This window comes from Cherax quadricarinatus, chromosome 3 (genome assembly GCF_038502225.1).
Source record: "Cherax quadricarinatus isolate ZL_2023a chromosome 3, ASM3850222v1, whole genome shotgun sequence".
In the NCBI taxonomy this organism is placed as follows: Eukaryota; Metazoa; Arthropoda; class Malacostraca; order Decapoda; family Parastacidae; genus Cherax; species Cherax quadricarinatus.
The window spans coordinates 44,863,842-44,882,923 of NC_091294.1; the positions used below are offsets into that span (position 1 = coordinate 44,863,842).

General features: G+C 38.7%; 1 protein-coding gene across 25 annotated transcripts in view; it reads left to right on the forward strand.

Moving 5' to 3' along the window:
• Positions 1 to 19,082, forward strand: part of LOC128684052 (uncharacterized) — a 1,018,196-nt gene that overhangs the window by 543,670 nt on the left and 455,444 nt on the right. For all 25 annotated transcript variants that reach the window (XM_070091648.1, XM_070091672.1, XM_070091678.1 and 22 more), the window contains 5 exons: positions 7,380 to 7,539; positions 7,785 to 8,581; positions 8,915 to 9,185; positions 11,187 to 11,364; positions 15,912 to 16,107. In XM_070091648.1, coding sequence (XP_069947749.1) covers positions 7,380 to 7,539; positions 7,785 to 8,581; positions 8,915 to 9,185; positions 11,187 to 11,364; positions 15,912 to 16,107 — 1,602 coding nt within the window. The remainder of the gene's footprint in view (positions 1 to 7,379; positions 7,540 to 7,784; positions 8,582 to 8,914; positions 9,186 to 11,186; positions 11,365 to 15,911; positions 16,108 to 19,082) is intronic.

The window sequence follows — 19,082 nt, forward strand, 5'->3', positions numbered from 1 at the left end:
ATTAATGTCAGCAATAAAGTGTAGCATTAAGAGTGAAGCAAGTAAGTTAAGTGATTAAGCAATAGAGTTTATGATGAACAAAAGTGACTGCCTATCTTTTCCACCCTCCACCTCCACCAGCACCTTCCGTTAGCACAAGTCGTCTGATCTCCAAGGTAAAAACACGTTATAAAACCAGTTTATTTCCTTACATTCTCTTTTATTATGTTTTTATACAATATTTCTTATTTATAAATACATTTTTATTTAAAAACCTGTAACAAAAAAATTGGGGTTGTTTTTGGGGGCTGGCATGGATTAATGGCATTTCAATTAATTTCAGTGAGGAAAATTGATTTGATATAAGAGCAAATTAAGTTACGAGCTCGGTAATGGAACGAATTAAACTCATAAGTCAAGGTACCACTGTATGTTGAAGTGTACATTGAGAGCACTTAGTTAAAGAACCTATATTGGTGGATAAAAGACTGAAGTGTAGACTCCTGGATGTACATTTGTTTAAAGGAGCCACTTATTTATTCCTGTGAGACACCACTTGCATGTTTTTCATACCTGCCTCTAAAGAAACAGATAAGATTAAAGACCATCACATCAGTGTTATGCAGTATTGATGGGTTGATGTAGTAGACATATGCAACATGTTTTGCCAACCAGAGACTATCAGTACAATAAAAGGATTTAAATAGAAGGCTGTTTACCTCTTCTACAGTCTTCCATTCAAGTCCCTGTGTTGTATTGACAAATACACAAATAACCCGCACATAAAACAGAGAAGCTTACGACGACGTTTCGGTCCAACTTGGACCATTTACAAAGTCACACTAACCAGAAGTGGAGCAGGACGGCTATATATAGGCAGGAAGAGGTGGTGGTAGTAGTAGTAGTAGTAGTACAAGAATGGTATATAATACCGACAAGATGAAATTAAGACACATGTGCAACACCCGGGCATCCCTATCGTAGACGTTTCGCCATCCAGCCAGCCACTGGATGGCGAAACGTCCACAACAAAGACAACCAGATGCCGCACATGTGTCTTAATTTCATCAGTACACGTAGTTGTAGTAGTAGTAGTAGTAGAAGAGGTAGTAATAGTGGTAGTGGTAGAAGTGGGAAATGAGGAGGACGAGCCAGTCAAATACAAAGGAAGGGGAGCACTGCAAGAGAGCTAGGTGCCCACAGAGGGAGAGCAAGCGCACAGAGGTGCGTGAAAGGGGAAGTGGTGAAATAAATGAAGAAGAAACAGAAACACGAGACAGAAGAGAGAAAGACAACACAGAGGAGAAAGGAAAGAGGAAAGGGGAAGAGGGAGAAGAAGAAAAAGAAAAAGAAAAAGAAAAAGTGAGGAGTCAGGTTAAGTCACGGGTGTTCTGAAGTTTGGAGCATTTTACAATGTAGTGGGAGAGGAAGGCATCTACAGAGACGAAGCCAGGGCTAAGGTTCATACAAGGAAAGTTGTGTATTAGAGAGGATTCAACTAGACGGCGACTGTTCGAGTTGGAAGTAGGGAAGACAGTTTTAGCAGAAGACCAGTCAATAGGATGGCTATGATCTCTGACGTGACAGAAAAGAGCATTGTTAATGTCGGCAAGCCTAACACTATTTTTGTGCTCCCTAAGTCTGCCAGAAAGAGATTGACCAGTTTCTCCGAAGTATTGAAGAGGACAGGAGGAGCAAGAAATAGAGTAGACACCAGGAACATCTGTAGAGGGAGGAGAGGTATGAATGAGATTAGTGCGAAGAGTGTTAGTCTGGCGGAAGGTAAGCTTGGAAAGGGAGTGCCCACTGGGCACTCCCTTTCCTGATCATGCCCATCTCCTACTTCAACAGCTCATTCTTTCTACTAAATCACAGGTTGAAGATGCCTTCTTTACTTTCCATCAATGTCAACGTGCTCTCTTTGCGGCTCTACCACAGGATCTCTGTAACCTTCTCTCTACCATTGCCTTTGACACTGCTCGCCTGAATACACAAATTCATTCTTCCAAACTACAGAATAAACTTCAACGTCTCATCTCAGCTAGCCCTTGGTCTAAATTCTCCCTCACTGACTGTGTTACTAACTTATCTTCTGTCTCACTCTCTCAGTATGAGCTTGAACTTCTTGGTTTTGGCCTTTCCTTTGCCACTTCGCCTACTCCTCGCGCTGGTAATTCCCTGATTAGCTCTTTTGATTCCTTTCGTCAATCTCGCTCCCGTAATCTTCCTGACTTGTCCACTTTTCGTGGCGCTCTCCTTCCTGCTCTTGTTAGTCTGTTTTCTAAGAATCACCACCTTCCACACCGTTACCAACTTGCCCTTTCTTCTCTTAAATCCAAAATTAACATTGTCATACTATCTTCTGACAAAGGTAATTCAGTAGTTATCCTTGATCGCGAGGATTACCTCCGTAAAGCTGATGTCTTGCTCTCTGACTCGCGTATCTACACTCCTCTCATTTCCAACCCTCTTGATCGCATCAAGAGAACTTTCAACAAAAAACTAAGGACTCTCTCCGACCTCTGTCCTCCTGACTTTGACCTTGTTCAACGGTTTCATGTCATCTGTCCCTCTCTTCCCTATTTCTATGGCCTTCCCAAAACTCATAAACCTGATATTCCTCTTCGTCCTATCATATCCTCTAGAGGTTCTGTCTCTTATTCTCTTGCTTCTTGGCTTGCCAAAACCCTCACTCCCTTTCTTGGTACTTTTTCTCCTGCCCACCTCCGTCACTCTCAAGACTTCATTGAACGGGTTCGCTCTCTCCCAACCTGTAAGATGCTTAGTCTAGACGTTGAGTCCCTCTTCACCAATGCCCCTCTTGATGATGTCCTTGATTTCCTTAGAGAGAAGGCCCATGAAGGGTTTCTTCATCTCCCTATACCTACTGATGTCTTTCTTGATCTTATCCGCCTCTGTGTGGACTCTAACTCCTCTTCCTTCCAAGGGAAATATTATTCTCAAACCTTCGGTGTCGCTATGGGCTCTCCTCTCTCTCCTGTCCTTGCTAATCTTTACATGGAATACTTCGAGACTGTTCTTCTTCCTACCCTCGATGTGCAACCTTCACTCTGGCTCCGCTATGTGGATGACATCTTTGCTCTGTGGCCTCATGACTCCAGTCTCTTCCAACCTTTTCTTGAAGCTCTTAATAATCTTGCCCCTTCCATTAAGTTTAAAGCTGAATGGGAATCTAATTCCTTGCTTCCTTTCCTTGATGTTCATGTCCACTGCTCAGATACAGGTTTTTCCTTTTCCGTTTACTGAAAACCTATGCACAGTGGCATGTACATTCACTACTTTTCCTATCATGCTTTCCCTGTCAAGAAAAGTGTTCTTATCTCCCTCTTTCTCCGTGCCCTCTGCATCTGTGATCCTCAGTTCCTTCCAGCAGAAATTTCCACTCTTCATAATTCGTTTTCCCGTCTTGGCTACCCTTCCCATTTCATAGACTCTGCCCTCTCACGTGCTAAACGCAATTTCTTTTCTCCCAAACTCTCTACTCCTGGGAACTCTTCTGTCCTCTGCCTTCCCTACATTTCCGGTCTTTCTAATCTCAACAATTCTCTCCGTCCCTTAGACATCAAGCTTACCTTCCACCAGACTAACACTCTTCGCACTAATCTCGTTCATACCTCTCCTCCCTCTACAGATGTTCCTGGTGTCTACTCTATTTCTTGCTCCTCCTGTCCTCTTCAATACTTCGGAGAAACTGGTCGATCTCTTTCTGACAGACTTAGGGAGCACAAAAATAGTGTTAGGCTTGCCGACACTAACAATGCTCTTTTCTGTCATGTCAGAGATCATAGCCATCCTATTGACTGGTCTTCTGCTAAAACTGTCTTCCCTACTTCCAACTCGAACAGTCGCCGTCTAGTTGAATCCTCTCTAATACACAACTTTCCTTGTATGAACCTTAGCCCTGGCTTCGTCTCTGTAGATGCCTTCCTCTCCCACTACATTGTAAAATGCTCCAAACTTCAGAACACCCGTGACTTAACCTCACTCCTCATTTTTTCTTTTTCTTTTTCTTCTTCTCCCTCTTTCCTTTCTCCTCTAGGTTGTCTTTCTCTCTTCTGTCTCATGTTTCTATTCCTTCTTCATTTATTTTACCACTTCCCCTTTCACGCACCTCTGTGTGCTTGCTCTCCCTCTGTGGGCACCTAGCTCTCTTGCAGTGCTCCCCTTCCTTTGTATTTGACTGGCTCGTCCTCCTCATTTCCCACTTCTACCACTACCACTACTACTACCTCTTCTACTACTACTACTACTACAACTACGTGTACTGATGAAATTAAGACACATGTGCGGCATCTGGTTGACTTTGTTGTGGACGTTTCGCCATCCAGTGGCTGGCTGGATGGCGAAACGTCTATGATAGGGATGCCCGGGTGTTGCGCATGTGTCTTAATTTCATCTTGTCGGTATTATATACCATTCTTGTACTACTACTACTACCACCACCTCTTTCTGCCTATATATAGCCCTCCTGCTCCACTTCTGGTTAGTGTGACTTTGTAAATGATCCAAGTCGGACCGAAACGGCGTCGTAAGCTTCTCTCTTTTTTATGCGGGTTATTTGTGTATCGTTCCAGTCACGGTATTGTGCCTTTTTTTGTTATTTTTGTATTGACAAAGCCACTGGTTGGCTGGTTTATAAAATAAAAACACCCAGATGTTGTACGTGTGTCTAATTCATTATGATTAAAGATATGAGACTCCATGTGTGAGAGTGTTTAACCATCAATGCAAACAAAATCGTAGGTAGTTTCACATGGTTATTTTATTCAGTATCATCTACTTCATTTTGTTTACAGGTAAACTCACCTTGATTTTTCCATATGTTTTAGCTCAGGAATACCTTAAGTCTTATTTTGACAGTACTGTAATTTCAGCTTGTGCATTTAGGCTTCCCCACTAAATATTTCAAAAGGAAATGGAAAGCTTTTTCAAAATAATGAAGATAAACAACTGATGGATGTGTTTTTGAGAAGTGATAAATGTATGCACTCACTGATATGTCAATAAAATATTATGCTCCCTAAGAAAAGCTTAACCCAATAAGCATCTTGGGAAGCTGGGTTGTTTTTTGGACTGTTTCTCAGGAGAACAATGAAGACAATTTGTTCTCTGAATACTTGCACTGGACAGCTTTGCCGCAACATACTACCTATATTAGTAAAAGTACAGTGGTACCTCGGGATACGAAATTAATTCGTTCCACTAGGCTGTTCGAGTGCCGATACCGAACAAATTTGTTCCCATAAGGAATAATGTAAATTAGATTAATCCATTTCAGACCCCCAAAAATACACTTACAAAAGCACTTACTTAAATACACTTACATAATTGTTTGAATTTTGAGCTGTTCGTATCCCGAGGTACCATTGTACTGTAGATAGAACTAGATGAAATAAAGCACCTATGAGGTTGAATGAACAGCATTGCTTTATAAATTGAGAATATATCTTCCTGACCTAGCTACACTACAGCACAGTATTTGCATAAAATATAATATGGAGCACATTCATTTCGGCAGAAATTAGACTGAGAAAAGGGCTCAAGGGTAGCCAAGGATGGTATCAAAGGGCTGTTAAAGGGTAGGGGATATCAAAGAGCATTGAAATGTGGGGTGGTCTCAGGGTAGTTAAGGGGTATCAAAGAGCAGCTAAGGGTGTTGGTAGTCTTAAAGAGTAGTCAAGGAAAGTCTGAAAGTGCAGCCAGAAACCTTTAACAGGATTACATTTGATGCATGATTGACACTGTTGAATATGTGGACAGTGTGGTTTTTTTTTTTCTCCCTCAAAAACAAACACTTTACAGTATATATATATTTATCCCAGTATTATGTCTGAAGCTTCTGCATGTAAATTGTGTGAGGTGTCTGTGCATTTCAATGATAATTTTAGAAACTCATTAATATTACAGTTATCCTCAGTTTCAGTTGTCTGTTGTATTTTTATTGTTGAGAGTAGAGTGGCATGTCATAGAGATAAATCTTAGAAATAGCATTTCAGAATTAGTTGATTGAACAATTACAAGCTTTGCTTTGAAACCTGTACAGTAAATAAAGTGAAGGCCCCTTCACAGTTATTTCAGACATAAAATTTTGTGCCTGAAGGAGGGGTGTTAATGTTGCAGTTTAAAAACTGTAGTGTAAAGCACCCTTCTGGCAAGACAGTGATGGAGTGAATGATGGTGAAAGTTTTTCTTTTTCGGGCCACCCTGCCTTGGTGGGAATCGGCCAGTGTGATAATAAAATAAAAAATAATATAAATTTATTGTAAAGTAAAAGGACACAAGTGCAACTAATATGACATTTTATTTTGGCAACGTTTTGCTCTCCAGGAGCTTTGTCAAGCCGATACAAATTTATTACAATAATTAAATACAGTACGAAATATATCAGATTTGATTAACTTGCATAATTTCTTGTGAAAAGTGAATGGAAGACTCCACTTTGAGTTATATTTGCTACCCTTATGCATGCTCCCTCTTCATGTCAGCAGACTGAGAACACAGGTGTTATAAAACGTGACAAGTATGTGTACACCTTAGCATTCTGTTTAGAAGATATAATGGAATGCAGATTGCAAGTTGCACTATACCCTTGAGAGAGAAACCCTGCATAGTTTTGATGTACACCATAGTATATAATCTATATGGATTTATATGTAAAAATGTTCTGTATTCACATTCTAAAACAGTAATATATATATATATATATATATATATATATATATATATATATATATATATATATATATATATATATATATATATATATATATATATGCTGGGAACAATGGGCTAGTAACCCCTTTTCCTGTAATAATTACTAAAAAGAATAAGAAGAAAATTGTCAGAGTGGGAAGTCTGAATTTATTTATTTATTTATTTATTAATTTGAACATGATACAGTGAAGTACAAAGGAATACAGTTATTACAGTGCAACATGCCAAAGCCCCTTGTATGCAGAGCATTATGGGCAGGCTTAAAATTAACTTAAGATTAACTAAGCATGGATGTTGTGCAAATGATAAAGAGATGATTGTGGATGTTATGAATGAGAAGAAGCTGGATGTCCTGGCTTTAAGTGAAACAAAGCTGAAGGGGATGGGAGAGTTTCAGTGGAGAGGAATAAATGGGATTAGGTCAGCGGTTTCAAATAGAGTTAGAGCTAAAGAAGGAGTAGCAATAATGTTGAAGGATAAGTTATGGCAGGAAAAGAGGGACTATAAATGTATTAATTCAAGGATTATGTGGAGTAAAATAAAGGTTGGATGTGAAAAGTGGGTTATAGTAAGCGTATATGCACCTGGAGAGGAATCAATATTAAGGACTTTTAAAATTGCAACACTGCTTGCTAATGTTGTGTTGAACATCCATCCCTCCTTAGGATCTAGACACAGTTCATGGTCTGGGTGATAAGAAACTGCTGGAGCTGCGAACCCTGGGAGAGAAAGTGGCTCTAAGCACCTCAGAGCGTGGTGGCAAGGCTCTCAGAGCCACAATTACTTCCATGGAGGATGCCTGGAATCTACATATTGCCACTGTTGGTAAGAATTGTTAAATATATGCTGTTTATTATTTATATAAAAGACAATAATTTCATTGTAAATGTTTATTATGTGTAATCCACGTTTTGACTTAAGGTTCACATCTTTTTGAGCATTTGTTAAATCCTTATATGTAATTTAGTTATTGTGGTACCATTTTATACATTTGTATGAACTTAGGCTAGGTTTTGCAGAAGTGTGTTTTTCATTTTGTAAATTATTTTTTTCACATGGTCTTAACTTAGGTGATGTACGTGAGAACTTGAACAGCACTATACAACAATGGAGCCAGTTTGAAGAAGATCTTGAATGCCATTCAGCCTGGTGTCGAGAGTTGGAATCTTTCTTCAAAGATCAGCAGCTGTGTGCCTCCCTACATGAGAAACGACGACGTATTGAGGTCCTGACACAGAAACGAGAAGAGGTTGTACGTTATGAGCGAGAGATTGATGTTTTTGTTGATCAAGGTCATGCTCTCGTGCGTGTCTCTAGTGTAGATCGTCTCAAACCTCTTATCACTCAGTTAAGTAACCGCTATCAGAGCCTCCATGTCCTTACAAAGGAAGCTGTTACAAAGTGGAGAGGAGTTCTTGCTGATCATGAGAGCTATGATGAAAAGTTTGAGGAAAACAACAAATGGCTGAGCACCATGGAGCAGTCCCTTCATGATCTTCTGAATGAACAGGACCCAGAAAAGAAAGAGAATTTACTGCAATTCTTGCTTAGTGAGCGTGAGCAGGCACCACATCGTCTGGGATCCACCACAACCATTGGTGAGAGGCTTTACCCTGATACTGCTACAGTGGGCCGTGAGAAGCTTCGTCAGGATTTAAGGACAATGCGTGAAAATTGGGAGAGATTAGAAGGCTCCATTGTGGAGCAGCAACGCAAACAGGAAGCTCAGACCCTGCAATGGTCTTCCTTTTCGGACAGTACACAAGCTGCACGCAATTGGTTGGATAATATGGAAAAGACTATTGTTGTAGATCCATCCAATTGGCTATCATTGCAGGAACTTCGTTCTAGGTTATTAAAGCTTAAGGTTAGTGTTATTTTCTTTTGTATATAATCTGAGTTGGAATATAATACAGTGGACCCCCGCATAACGATTACCTCCGAATGCGACCAATTATGTAAGTGTATTTATGTGAGTGAGTTTGTACATGTATGTTTGGGGGTCTGAAATGGACTAATCTACTTCACAATATTTCTTATGGGAACAAATTCGGTCAGTACTGGCACCTGAACATACTTCTGGAGTGAAAAAATATCGTTAACCGGGGGTCCACTGTATTTACATGCTAAAGAAATGTGCTAAATTAGTGAACATTGAAATTAAGAATTGTATTTATTTATTTATTTTTATTTTATACAGACAACACTGCAAGATATTACCTCACACAAACGTGTTTTGGATGCTGTGAAGGAGCGAGCTGGCTATTTACTTCAAGCATCACCGAGCAATAAGGATGTGATGTCAGCAATGGAAGAAGTCCAGCATCGGCATGAGAAACTTGCTTTAAACACCAAGAAGAATATTGAGGATCTAGAATGGATGATTGACAACCTCAGTACTCATCAAGATCTTTCTGCATCACATGCTGAGTGGCAGAAAGACATGTGGGAGAAACTGCATTCATACACAGGTAATAAATCACTCTTATTATTTGTAATAATACCGGAAAATCAAAGCAAAAAGTACGTTATATTTCCCTGAATGATGCATTCTAAGTACAAAAATTTACGCAGTATATAAGGTGCGGCATAGATTATGATGATTTTTTAGGTTTCGTCCTTTGAAAGTCATATATATTTTTAAACTCGTGAAATTTTTTGTGCATCTGCATTAAACTCCTCAAATACCAGTACAACAAAACACTGGTATAATGAACAATCCTCACAGGTTACCAAGGGGAGCTCACTGCACAGGCATTAAAATAAAAGCTTTGTGAATTCCTACTAGGGTCTCAAATTCAGGAATTAATATATCCTTGACTAGTGGGGTACAGGTGACATGTAGCCTTAATGACCCTCTTTATAGTTGATAGGCTTTAAATCTAATAAATTGACGAACCGTCCACTTGAAACTTCATGAACTGTAAGCAATTCATTTTCAGATTTACATATACCAAAACAGTATATGATAGAGACTATTTTTTTAGACAAAGTTTCAGTGTATTAGATACATCAATTTCCTGGATACATGAATACGGGGTAAGCAGAAGTGGATTATTATATTTTTGGGCATGACAGGTGGGGGTCACTTCTCAAGCACAAACTTTAATTACCTTCCTCAGCATAAATAAGGTCATGGTGGAGCACTCTTTGAAAATACTTTGTTCTGTCCTATTACTTTAGACCCTTGATTGGCTACTACTGCTTCTAGCACCTATGATTTGTTGTCTTTCATGTAGATCTACGTTACTGTTGCCAGTGTTGCTTGTGTAGATCTACGTTACTGTTGCCAGTGTTGCTTGTGTAGATCTACGTTACTGTTGCCAGTGTTGCTTGTGTAGATCTACATTACTGATATCAGTGTTGCTCATGTAAATCTATGTTATTGATACCAGTGTTGGTCATGTAGGTAACATTTCAAGCACAGCATCCTCAGATATGCTGTGTGGGGTAAATTTTGGTCAAGACCTGAGAGAATGGGTCTTCGCAGTGAGCACATGATAAAAAAAATCCTTCCCCATGTGGTGCATAATGGGAAAAGTCAACCTCTGACTTTATGTTTAGCTTAAAATATAAATTTTTAAGCGTTTTCTTGGTTGTTTTTATGGCTGTTTCTTGGTATCAGTTGATAGGAAGCCATACTACTGAAAAGATGATTTTGGTCAGTTTCAGGACTGGAAGTAACTTGAAATAAGACTGAAAGTAGTAGAAGTATTAAATTTTTGATGATTTTCTTGAGGAAAGGTGAGGCCCTTAACACCCCCCTCAGTTTGTTTTATGCTTTTTCTAGGTTTGCTTCAGTTATTGGTATGCCTTAAACCAAGACTAATAATTTTTGGTTATATTTTATTAATTTAAGAAATGGAGGTAAAACCTTGACTTTTTTTGTGATAGATTCAAAATGGAGATCAGGTGAAATATAAGTGAGGCTTGGGGTATGTGATTAATGAAGAGGAGATAGGATGCTTTAGTGGCTAGAATACATGTAGTGTTTATGTTGGACTCTGCTTTTAAATTGGAATTTGTTGAATAGGACTAGAATTGGGTGAAATTGCCAGTGTGTAAATTGCACCCAGACTGCCTGTATAATTCCATATGTTTTCTTTAGAATAAGATTACCATTTCAGAGGATTTTTTTTTTTTTCAGAAAAATCACTATGCTGTCAGCACTTTTTAATTTCTGAGGACTGCAACAGTGAAAGGTTTACATGATTGTTGCTCTGTTCTGGTTCATTTGTGAGAATGTGGGAAATAGGGAAGTTTGGGTCATGTTTTCATCCCTTCATAGACATAAAGTGAAATTTAGGATCAAGATTTAACAAAATCATTATAAACTCTCAAATGAGACTCAGATTTCGAGTAGGAGCCCTTTGATACGTACTTTGAAAGTGATGTATGGATGAATAGTAAAATGTAATGACTTACATCATTCAGGGATGGTCTTCCTGACTTTTATCTGGTGTTTTCTATAGATTATTCTGGCAATAAGGCTCTGCTGCAGCAGCGACTGGACCACATAGCTGAGCTTGAAGATGCCAAATGTGATGGAAGGAACATGATTGCTCAGATCAGTTCGCATGCTCATCAGTTACTGGAGAAGTTGCCAGCCCGAGCCAAGGAGACACTGGAGCGGGAGATCAACAATATGAAGTAAGTTTAAATTCTTTGGATTCAGTAGCCATAATAATTACTAAAAAGTATAAGAAGAAAATTGTCAAAGTGGGATGTCTGAGTATGTTTGGATGTTGTGCGAATGATAAGAAAGACATGATTGTGGATGTTATGAATGAGAAGAAGCTGGATATCTTGGCTTTAAGTGAAACAAAGGTGAAGGGGGTGGGAGAGTTTCAGTGGAGAGGAATAAATGGGATTAGGTCAGGGGTTTCAAATAGTTAGAGCTAAAGAAGGAGTAGCAATAATGTTGAAGGATAAGCTATGGCAGGAAAAGAGGGACTATAAATGTATTAATTCAAGGATTGTGTGGAGTAAAATAAAGGTTGGATGTGAAAAGTGGGTTATAGTAAGTGTATATGCACCTGGAGAAGGGGAGTTTTGAACCAAGTGTGAGAGTACTTGTGGTTGGGGATTTCAATGCTAAAGTGGGTAAAAATGTTATGGAGGGAGTAGTAGGTAAATTTGGGGTGGCAGGGGTAAATGAAAATGGGGAGCCTTTAATTGAGCTATGTGTAGAAAGAGGTTTGGTAATAAGTAATATATATTTTATGAAAAAGAGGATAAATAAATATACAAGGTATGATATAGCATGTAATGAAAGTAGTTTGTTAGATTATGTATTGGTGGATAAAAGGTTGATGGGTAGGCTCCAGGATGTACACATTTATAGAGGGGCAACTGATATATCGGATCATTATTTAGTTGTAGCTACAGTTAGAGTAAGAGGTAGATTGGACAAGAGGAAAATGGCAACAACAAGTAAGAGGGAGGTGAAAGTGTATAAACTAAGGGAGGTGGAAGTTAGGGTGAGATATAAGCAACTATTGGCAGAAAGGTGGGCTGGTGCAAGTATGAGCAGTGGGGATGGGGGGGGGGTTGAAGAGGGTTGGAATAGTTTTAAAAATGCAGTATTATAATGTGGGGCAGAAGTTTGTGGTTATAGGAGGGTGGGTGCAGGAGGAAAGAGGAGTGATTGGTGGAATGATGAAGTAAAGGGTGTGATAAAAGAGAAAAAGTTAGCTTATGAGAGGTTTTTACAAAGCAGAAGTGTTATAAGAAGAGTAGAGTATATGGAGAGTGAAAGAAAGGTGAAGAGAGTGGTGAGAGAGTGTAAAAGGAGGGCAGATGATAGAGTGGGAGAGGCACTGTCAAGAAATTTTAATGAAAATAAGATAAAATTTTGGAGTGAGTTAAACAAGTTAAGAAAGCCTAGGGAATGAATGGATTTGTCAGTTAAAAACAGAGTAGGGGAGTTAGTAGATGGGGAGATGGAGGTATTGGGTAGATACCTGGAGTTTACCTGGAGAGGGTTTCAGGGGTCAATGCCCCCGCAGCCCGGTCTGAGACCAGGCCTCATGGTGGATCAGGGTCTGATCAACCAGGCTGTTACTGCTGGCTGCACGCAAGCTGACGTACAAACCACAGCCCGTTTGTCCAGTGCCTTCTTGAAGACAGCCAAGGGTCTATTGGTAATCCCCCTTATGTATGCTGGGAGGCAATTGAACAGTCTTGGGCCCCAGACACTTACTGTGTTGTCTCTCAGTGTACTCATGGCATCCCTGCTTGTCATCGGGGGAATGTTGCATCTCCTGCCGAGTCTTTTGCTTTCATATGGAGTGATTTTTGTGTGCAAGTTTGGTACCAATCCCTCCAGGACCTTCCAAGTGTAAATTATCATGTATCTCTCTTGCCTGCGTTCGAGGGAATACAGATCAAGGACCTTCAACCATTCCCAGTAGTTTAGGTGCCTTATCACACTTATGAGTGCCGTGAAAGTTCTTTGTACACTCTCCAGGTCCACAATGTTGCCAGCCTTGAAGGGGGCTGTTAGTGTACAGCAGTATTCCAGCCTAGAGAGCACAAGCGATTTGAAGAGAATCATCATGGGCTTGGCGTCCCTAGTTTTGAAGGTTCTCATTATCCATCCTATCATTTTCCTAGCGGATGAGGTAGGTACATTGTTGTGGTCTTTGAAGGCGAGATTCTCTGACATTATCACTCCCAGGTCCTTCACATTACTTTTCCGCTCTATTGTATGGTTAAAATTTATGGTATACCCTGACACATTTTTAATTTCTTCAAGTTTTCCACATCTGAGTAGTTGAAATTTCTCTTCGTCGAACTTCATATTGTTTTAAGTGGCTCATTCAAAGATTTAGTTGATGTCCGCTTGGAGTCTCGCAGTGTCTTTGATGGAGGTCACTGCCATGGTGATCCGGGTGTCATCCGCAAAGGTGGGCGAGAATATTTTGAGGAACTTTTAAATGTCGACGGAGAAAGGGAGGCGGTAATTTCATGCACTAGCCAGGGAGGTATATCATCTTTTAGGAGTGAAGAAGAACAGGATGTGAGTGTGGGGGAGATGCGTGAGGCATTACATAGAATGCAAGGGGGTAAAGCAGCTGGAACTGATGGGATCATGACAGAAATGTTAAAAGCAGGGGGGGATATAGTGTTGGAGTGGTTGATATTTTTGTTTAATGAATGTATGAAAGAGGGGAAGGTACCTAGAGATTGGCAGAGAGCATGTATAGTCCCTTTATATAAAGGGAAGGGGATAAAAGAGATTGTAAAAAAATATAGAGGAATTCCGGTTATTTTTATATAGACAGACTTGAGTCCTGGAAATGGGAAGTGCAATGGCTGCACTTTAAAGGAGGGGTTTGGAATATTGGCAGTTTGGAGGGATATGTTGTGTATCTTTATACGTATGTATATGCTTCTAAACTGTTGTATTCTGAGCACCTCTGCAAAAACAGTGATTATGTGTGAGTGAGGTGAAAGTGTTGAATGATGATAAAAGTATTTTCTTTTTGGGGATTTTCTTTCTACAGATCAGTTGTGAATATTATGCAGAGAATTTGGAGCATAAAAAATCAAAGATAGTTTGAGGTTATCCCAGATGTAACCTCAGAAGGGCTGAGAAGGGGTAGTTGCAGTAGTTTGGGCATTTTGAATTTTTAAAACATATCGACTTCTTTATTTTTCAACCGATTATGTTCATTTTTGGTGTACTATTAGAAGCTTATATCAAATATCCTGTGCTGAAGTTTCAATCATATCAGCCAAAAAGGAAATGAAATATGCAAAATTTACGAAAAATTGCATTTGGCAGGGGAGTCCTTCTCATTGGTACTTGGAAAAGTGGTTTTGACACTTGCTGCTGATAGAACACCTCTAATTCCATCACTGTAAGTGTACCTATTCTAAAATAAACCTTATCTTCATGTTAAAAAAAAATAAGTTTCATAACTTTTTTGACATATTGGAAGATGTCGGTCTTGTTGCCCACATAAATCTAAAAATATTTGGGATAGTTCAGAAAGGTACACTCCACCTTGTAAAGCAATCATTCTCCTATGTTTGTTGTGAAAATCAAGTCAATTCAATCATAAATAAAGATGGATTGCCCCTAAATAGGTAAATAAGTTACTTTCGAGATATAGGCCGAAGCGCGCGGCACCCCAGCTGCCCGGGAAATAATTTTTTCCCCGAAAAATTCGCTTTATTTTACACTTTTTGCGTGACCTACGAGTGTTTATTACAGTTAACCATTGTAAATCCGTTTTCTCTCATCACTTGTAAGAGATACGAAACTTCAGGGGATACACCGATAGAAATTTTTCCCTCTTGGGCATCATATTATACTATATATTATTTTTTACGGTGTGCTTTTTATGTTTATATGCTATTATTATATTGCATTATGTCATAATAGATCAATTGTGATAGATAAATAAGCCTTATAATTGATATTAGCGTGGGTATGGAATATTTATGGAATATTTTGTTGGCTGGAGGTGTCGGCCATTTTGGGTACTATACCCAGGGTACCTGACTGGTTACTTGACCATATTAGCTCCGCCCGCTCGGGCATGATCTCAGACAGTGAATTTGTATTATATTAGACATAAAGATATAAGAAAACGATAAAAATAACACGGGGAAAAAACGTAAACAAAGCCGAGTCAGCGCTTCTTACGCAATATGACGCGTCAGCACTGTCACCATGCCTGTTATAAATGGCTGTAATTCCTTTTAGAAACATCGTACAAGGATAATAATTATACCAGAGTGTAGCCAGAAAGTTCAGCTATTTTTTGGTAACAATAACTCCATTTTCATATTCTTTCGAATTTTTTTTTGCTCCGCGCGCGTGAACCTGAGCGCTCCCTTAACATGTTGGAGTGTGAGCAAGGTAACATTTATAAGGAATTCAGAGAAACCCATTAGCCAGTTTTGAGTCCAGGAAGTGAGAAGTACAGTGCCAGCACTCTGAAGGAGAGGGAGGAATGTTGTAACTCAGAGGGCCATCTGAATTGTCATGCCTACACACTTCTGGGATGACAGCTATTGAATGAAGGATGGTGAATGTGTTTCCTTCTTTTTGTTCACCCTGCCTTGGTGGGAAGTGGCCAGTGTGTTAAAGCAACACTTGAAAGGAAAAATTATTCTGTACATAAATAAATGCAGTCAGAATTAAAATAAAAACATTGTTAATTTATATTCCTTTTGTGATGTAGGTATGAACTGGCCAAGTTTGCCAGCACTTTGGCTGATGTTAAGCATGGCTTGGAAGAGCGACTCCAGCAATGGACCGAATATGAGGGCACCTTTGACCGAATCATCTCCTGGCTTAATGACTCTGAAGCAACACTTAAAAATTATGGACCCAAGAACTCTCTTCAGGAGAAGACAGAGCAGCTTGAACGCTACCAGGTGTGTCTTGCCACTATGTTTATGAGTGACCTCTTTGAAGTCATAAAAAATATCAGCCTTTTAACAAATTCTCCAATAATTAAAACCCACTAAAACCATTATATGTCAGCCACAGTACAAATTCTATTACAGTGGTACCTTGAGTTATGAACTTAATTCGTTCCAGAAGGCTGTTTGAGTGATTATACCGAACGAATTTGTTCCCATAAGGAATAATGTAAATTTGATTAGTCTGTTTCAGACCCCCCAAAAATACACTTACAAAAGCACTTACAAAAATACACTTACATAATTGTTTGAGTTGGGAACTGTTCGAAACTCGAGGTACCACTGTATATTTACATCTCTTTTTTTTTTTTTTTTTTTTTTTTTGTTCATTACTTTTTGTTTTAGCTGAGATATTTATCCCCCTTTAGACATAATTGATGAACTAGAGTGATTCATGGAATACATCCTCTTTGAGCTTTGATTGAAGATCTTTGCGCCAAGTTGGGAATTAATTAAAGTCAGAATGTGCAGCAGTAAACATGGTGTATGTTTATTAACTATGGTGTGTATATGTGTGTTCACCTTATGGATGATGACCCTCATTAGCTGTTCTGCACCTGATTCTTAACCCTTTCAGTGTCCGTGCCATAGATCTACGGCTTTACGTTCCAGGTCCAAACTGTAGATCTACGCCATGAGCTCAGCTCACTCTGATAAGCTGTGAACAGTAAATTTGGGCCTAGATATGAGAGAATACATCTATGTGATCAATGTGCACCACATAAAACAAATCCTGCAGCACACAGTGCATAATGAGAGAAAAAAAAACTGAGACCATAATTTTCGTTTAAAACAGCGACTTTGCAGTGTTTTTTCGTATATTTTTTATAGTTGTATTTGCAATTTCTTGGTCCTTATTGATAGAATGGAAGATATACTACAGAAATAGTGATGATTTTGATTGGTTTTAGTACTGGAAATGGCTTGAAACTGAGCTCAAAGTAGCAGAAATGTTAAATTTTTGCCGATGTTCAAGAGTAAACAAATGACCTCACAAGTCTAATACATGACAGCTGGTGGGTCTAATATACGTTCACAAATGTGCTGATATTATTTATACAATTATTACAGTATTGCAATACAAAAAATCTTCTATTTTTTGGTTTGAATAAAAATTTATTATGTGATTAAAAAATCAAAATGGAACTCATTTGTAAAGCCTGAAAACGTAACTAATGAACAGAGGAAATGTTAGTTTAGTGCCAGGAATGTCTGCATTGTTTATTCCGAATCCTATTTTGAAATTGGAATATTTTGAACTTTGAATTAAATTGGCCAAATTACCAATTTCCAATCACTTTATTTTGTTGTTGAAACAGTTGACTTGGTGATTTCTTGTGCTCCATCGATAGAATAGAAGTAATACTAGTGAAATAGCTAAGAATTTGGTTGACTGGAATACTGTAATTGGCCAAAAATTGGAGTCAAAGTCGGCAAAATCGCCAATGCATGAATATCGCCGACACATCAAAATTTGCGAGGGCATAATTTCGTAAATTTTCCATCAAATTTTGTACTTTTTGTTTTATTACCTTCAGAAAAAGATTCTCTACCATTTCATAAGAAAAAATAACAAAATTATTTTTTGAAAATACTTGGACCCTGGTGTGCACTTTGAAATCTGGCCTCTAGACCCTGAAAAGGTTAATACATGTTTTCCAACAATACTAGATACATGTCTCCTGCCAACAACACTACATATAACCATGTAGAATGTCAGGTTGCAACTTTGAAAGGAATGTATGTCATTGCAGTGCTTCTAGTTGAATTCTATAGTGACTAGTGTTCTCAGGATCTCCCATTGATTAGTTATTAGGGGTGACGTTTGCTTAGGTAAGTTGATTGATTCAGCATGCATTAGCTACTTAATATGGGAGTACAGTATGATAATGTACAGTAAGAAGCATGAGTAATTGGGATGCAATACTGAGGTATTAAAAATTTTCGGTGTTCATTATCAATATTTTATGCTATGATGAATAATACTACTTATCCCATAGAGTGTGCAGACCTAGAAGAAAAATGCATGTATAGGCTTAGAGAAAGAGAGAGAAAAAATATTCTGTAGTCTTTATTGAGGTTTGTGAATTCTTTTCTTGTGTTTTACAATGTTGCTTTAAGGAGACTTGAGCTACAGTTTGTCACGGCCACGCTGGCGGAGATTCATCTGTAAAAACTTGCATTTGTGGTCACAGTGGTGCCTATGCTAACCTTCCTGTGGTGTATAAATATACCTAGTTGGATGAATCTATTGTAGCCAGCTGGCTCAGTGGTTAACAAGTTGGTCTGGAGTTTTAAGATGCTCTGACAGCATGGTCCTTTCCTGTCCATGGTATGGTTAGATTCTGCCTATTTTAAACCCACACCTCTCTCCAGTACCCTAACATTCACTTCTGTTACAATCCCAACTATACACGTATATTAAATATCCATAGTAACATCAAACATCTGTCTAAGGCCTACTTTTACTGGAAGATAATCTCCCTCTCTTCTACATATTCTAACCTGAGCCTCATTGTCCTCAAAAAGCTCTTTAACAGCATTCAGAAAAATGCCACCTATTCCATACACTTGCAGTATCTACCACATTGCTTTCTTATCCACCCTAGTGCTTTTACCTATATATAAAAAAGTCATAATTTCTAAAATACTGATATGTTAAGGTATCATGTATGCCAGGTTCATAATTTTTGTTGTAAGTTGATAGTTACATATATAGGAACTACAGCCTCTCCTCACTTAGTGATGTACTCATTTACCGATGCCTTGGACTTACGATGGGCTCTCTGACCAGTTTGCATACCTAAATAATGTATATTAGATCTGATTTCCTCTATTCTGTTTATTACAATAAACAGTACACTACTGTATAAACATTTAAAAATATACCAGAAATGTTATAAATGGTGCAAAGGTGACATTAAAAC